Here is a 4,890-nt window from a genome sequence, read left to right as displayed (position 1 = left end):
CTATCCTGGAAAAAAAATTTAATCTCAAGGAGGCTTCACAAGGTTAAGTAAACACTGTTATTATAACCATTATAGGGTATAAGTAACATAAGCAAATTCACATCACAACCCCAAATTTGTTTCCACTTTTCATTTTGATCTAGCCATTGTATCATAAAGACAGATTAAGATCATATTGACACCATATTCAGGATTTATTGGCATCACAAACACCATTCATTTATTTAGTCAATTTAAAGCTTTACACAGAAAATTCACGTCATTATAATGAATTCTTGTGTGGGTTCTCACCGGGTACTCCGGCTTCCTCCCACAGTCCAAAGACATGACTGTTAGGTTAATTGGTTTCTCTAAATTGCCCTTAGGTGTATGAATGAGTGTGTTCATGGTTGTTTGTGTGTTGCCCTGCGATGGACTGGCGATCTGTCCAGGGTGTATCCCGCCTCTCGCCCATAGACTTCTGGAGATAGGCACCAGCTCCCCCGCGACCCACTATGGAATAAGCAGTAGAAAATGACTGACTGACTGACTGATAATGAATTCTGCCTATTTTACATTTATTGTCCACTTAATGGCGCAGTAAATGAAGCACATTGTTGCCTCGGGTCATGACTCAAGCAATTGGATGGAAATCCTTAGTGATTCAAGAGGCTTCATCTCGCCATGTTTTAAAGCCTTTTGACCAAACGTCCCTTCAAAAATCTGAACTATCCCTTTAACCAAACTTTGCAGAATCGTAGTGTAACGTGAATCAAAACATGTCAAATAAATATTTTGATACAAAATCTCAGATGATAGTGAACTTTAGTGACACAGGATAAGAAAGCATGCAAACAATTAAAGTCTTAAACTCTGAAGTTTATTTGAGTAATTCAACAAATACTAAAATTACATTAACATCACACATCTCCAGTACAAAGAATTCATTGAAGTAAAACAATGGTTTCTAATCCATGTTTTATGACATCATCTCACTACAGTGGACAAACACATTCAAATCAGCGATGAAAAACGCTTAATTGAGAATGACAGAGAAGACTGAGGTCGTTTTAACGAGACATCAGGTTAACTTTATTCTATGGTACAGAATGTATTTGGAAAATGACTGAAAATTAGGGAAGGAATCAGCTGTTTTCTTGATTAAAATGGATCAACTCAAATAAAAAAAAAAAAGAACATGTTGTGCAGATGAATTCTGACAAAAGCTCTTAGTGTGGAGGGACTCAGAGCCCTGAGCCGAACCGCATCCGAGGACGAAGGCTTTCAAATACAAAACAAAGCGTCCTCAGTCAACAAAAGGAATCATTTTGTGTGGGGAAACAAAATTATGCCTGCTGGGGCCTGGCAATAAAATTGCACCCTCCGGTCTACGCACCCCCACATCAAGAAAAATACACTACTTCCTGCTCTAACCTCGGGGTTAAAGCCTGAGCCAAGCCAGATCCCCTCCGATGACTTGTCTGGTTTGTAGATGGTGCAGCGTTGAGTGTTGATGCCTGCAGGAGACAGGACTGTGGATCCTTGCCTGCAGTCTGTCCATCTCCGGCGGCCTCAGAAGCTGATAAGGGCATGCCTTAATCATGTTTGCCCTTGCTTTTAGGCGTGCCTTCGTTCCAGGCGACATACACAAACAGAGCCAAGACCACATGCACAGCAAGCACCGCTACGATGGCTGCGTAGAAGTAGCTGTCGGAGCTCGACATCTTCATCGAACCTGAGAGGAGGACACCCTGCATTAGTGCTAAAAATGTCTTAAATATCTAAATTCACTACAATAGTGATAGATAGGAAATGCGAACGTTATAGTAAGAGGTTTAAAAAAAGGCTTGTTTCTTCAGAATTCCCAAACAGCGAAGTTTAACATAAAAATTGGTGTAAAAAAACCCTGCACATTAGAATAAGAATTAAAGTGGAGCTCAGAGGTCCAAAAACAACTGATTGTGACGTAAGTAGCGGGAAGTTGGTACAAAAAGAAAACATCGGTGTATATATTCTTCTTTGTCCAGTGAGAATTTTAATTGTTTCTTGCAACTGAGAAAGTCTGCATAAAAACTAAAGCGCCTCAGCAACATGTTTGTACCCTGAACACTCCGATGTTTTGGATAAAGTCCTGTTTGCTCTGCTTTAGCGGTTGGATCGGGTTCAATTTTTTCCCCCCTACATTACTAAGATAAATGACCGGGGAGGCATTAAATATCGTACTTCTAAAATGTTTTCTGAGGTGTAGGCAAAGCCCAGTCAGAAAAAAGCCAATTAAGCCAAAAATTGTGGCAACATTAGGGATAAATGAAAGTTTGTCCAAAAAGGCATCTAGCGCATATTGCACAAAGTTACATTCATCCTAAAAATAAATGCAGCCACGTGTAGGGCAATCAGTCTCATCACTGTGGCTGTTGGACATGTAAATATGTGCAGCAGTCCCTTCTTAGGACATTACAACATGAAATGCTTTATAATTTCATATATTAGTGTTCACACCACGTGATACCAGACACTTACATTCACTATGGAAACATACGTTTTTCTTATGTTCTGACATGAAATCAGACTATATGTTTCCTGTTTTCGGTCAGTTAGAATTACCACAAGTGTTTACCTTTGGTAAATGCCATAATAACAAGTCAGTTTTTTTTTTTACATTCCTCAGTCAGAAGTTGACATACTTTTAAACCGTATGACTCGGGTCAAACATTTTGGCTATTTTCTCACAATATTAATTAGCTGTACTTTTGGCCCTTTCTTTCCTCATGATGCCATCTATCATGTGAAGTGCATCAGTGCCTCCTACAGCAAAACACTCACACAACATGATGCTGCCACCACTGTACTTCACAGTTGGGATGGTGTTCTCAGCTATTTCCCTCCAAGTTTAGCAACCGTCATTATGGTCCAATTATGGTCTTTAATTTCATTAGACCACAGGAGATGAGTTAAAAATTAAAGCCGTTGTGCTGGACTTGTTTTACTGTGACATGCAATGCCACTCTCTTAGCTGCTGCAGCCAGCATCTTCCCAAGGTCTGGTTTTCATTTTTAAAGCATAATAATCTTAGTGTATGTAAACTTCTGAATTTTGAGAAAGCAATAAAAAAGTATCTCCCTCATTATTCTGACATTTAGCAAATAGGGATCATTTTGATTATCATAACTAACCTGTCTTTTTATACAGTATGTGCACACATCTGGTTTCAACTGAAGCTCCCTAGGCATTATTACAAGATATTAGATACAGATAAATCAAACTACAGTAAAGAATTCAGACTTTTTTTTTTACAAGAATTTCCTGGAAAAAGTGTACAATCTAAACAAATGCAGTTACGTTTATGCCTTACCCATACAAAATCTTTTATAAGTTTCTCTGTAGGCTTTAAATATCTTTAACATCACGAGTCTGGGGGACTCCTGGGGGCTCGTGTGGATTAATCCCATTGGTATCACCAAATTGTGAGGCAGAATTTAAATATTGTCATTCCTCACCTGCTCTGTAAACTGTTTATAAGCATAATCTGCTGCCTGTAGAGTTTTAGTTTGGGAAGGCCACTGCTATATGACTGCAGCAGGGGAGCTTATTCTGCAAAAATCTTTAGTTACTTTAATTTAACTGTTTGTGGATGTCTCATTATTTTCAGCAAATTTGTAAATAATATGCAGCCTGAAATGCTGTTTGACGCAGACAATGTGGTGACAAACAAATGACTTTACCCTCAAAGATGTAAGCCTTGGATGAGAAGTACAATCCGATGGGCAGCGTCACCATGAGGATGGTGAAGAACAGAAGAGTCTTCATGGCAGAGACCAAGGAGCCTTCATTTCTGCAGGAGCAAAAGTTCACATTACCGAACCGGGATAAACACTGCCAGGCTACTGCCAGATAGTCCCGTTAGATTTAACACTGCTGCCACTAATGTGGCGGTGTCCCTGGGCCATGGATAATGCTGCGTTCCATTTGTACTCAGAAGTCGGAATTTCCGACCTCCGAGTAAGAAATTTCAACAGGAACGTCGGGATTACAAGTCGGAGCGACACGACTTCCGACTACCAAATTAAGGATGATTCCTACTCGCATCCAATAGTAAAACGTTCTTACTGTGACTGCTTTTAACAGATCGTTTTATTTATAGTCATACACGTACTACTTTTCAGTGTTTTAAAGACGAGATCTTTCAACGCTGTTTATATGCACGAAATACTGCGTAGAACCGTGTTATTGTCAGTGTTGTAAGACTGCTGTTACAGTTGCTAGCAATACGAACGAAAACCAGCAGGAAAACTGGAAGGCTACAACTCGGAGATGACTTCAGAAGTTAATGGAACGCAGCATAATACTGCGGGCCAGATTTAGGACACATCAAGCAGGGAGCTCTGCTATGCACCCCCCTGCTTGTTTGCTAACGGTTGCAATCAAAGGCTGTTTCCTACCCTCTAATATACGGTGGAGGTCCAGCAGACGAGTCTGACGATGCTCGGACAGAGCCGTCCATCTCTGCGTTGATACGAGGCGAGAGCAAGATGAAAACGGGAATGAATTTAAACCGTTTCTTGGTGTTTTACTCCCGTTCGTGTTGTTGTGAATCCCCCTTCTTCCGGCATAAGTCACGAGACTGTGACGTTAGGAAGCTTTGACGCCAACAAGTCTCGCGAGGCCAGACTTCCCGGATCTTGTCCTGTAGACATGAAGGCTGTGTTTTGTGAGAGCACAATTATGACAGTGGCTTACGGTGTAGTACAGCATTCAGAATGAACAGAAAGCAACTAATATGTTCTGACATGTTCTTTTAAATTTAACTCAGAGGGACTTTCTGTATACTTGATATCTAGGGCTGGAAGAACCCGGCTATTCATTCTTCTTCTGCGGGAAAAACACGCAACGTTAAACATCTTGAAACAAAAA

At 40.4% G+C, this 4,890-nt stretch overlaps 1 protein-coding gene across 1 annotated transcript; it reads right to left on the bottom strand.

Moving 5' to 3' along the window:
* Nucleotides 1-837: 837 nt before the first annotated feature.
* On the bottom strand, nucleotides 838-4,610 carry vma21 (vacuolar ATPase assembly factor VMA21). The gene is made up of 3 exons (XM_047352832.1): nucleotides 4,419-4,610; nucleotides 3,702-3,811; nucleotides 838-1,714 (listed from the first exon to the last, which is right to left on the bottom strand). Exons 1-3 carry the CDS (start codon nucleotides 4,478-4,480, stop codon nucleotides 1,575-1,577), a joined length of 312 nt encoding a protein of 103 aa, XP_047208788.1. The 5' UTR covers nucleotides 4,481-4,610; the 3' UTR covers nucleotides 838-1,574.
* Nucleotides 4,611-4,890: the final 280 nt, after the last annotated feature.

The sequence above is a fragment of the Girardinichthys multiradiatus genome, chromosome 23 (genome assembly GCF_021462225.1).
Source record: "Girardinichthys multiradiatus isolate DD_20200921_A chromosome 23, DD_fGirMul_XY1, whole genome shotgun sequence".
Lineage (NCBI taxonomy): Eukaryota > Metazoa > Chordata > Actinopteri > Cyprinodontiformes > Goodeidae > Girardinichthys > Girardinichthys multiradiatus.
This window is presented reverse-complemented; position numbering and strand designations above follow the sequence as displayed.

Excerpts from the sequence above, each read along its gene's own strand:
- vma21 (XM_047352832.1), bottom strand. The coding sequence starts at position 4,480 with ATGGACGGCTCTGTCCGAGCATCGTCAGACTCGTCTGCTGGACCTCCA. Across the intron at positions 3,812-4,418 it reads CCTCCACCGTATATTAGAGG|AAATGAAGGCTCCTTGGTCT; the intron begins GTAGGAAACAGC and ends TTGCTCCTGCAG. Across the intron at positions 1,715-3,701 it reads CAAGGCTTACATCTTTGAGG|GTTCGATGAAGATGTCGAGC; the intron begins GTAAAGTCATTT and ends TCCTCCTCTCAG.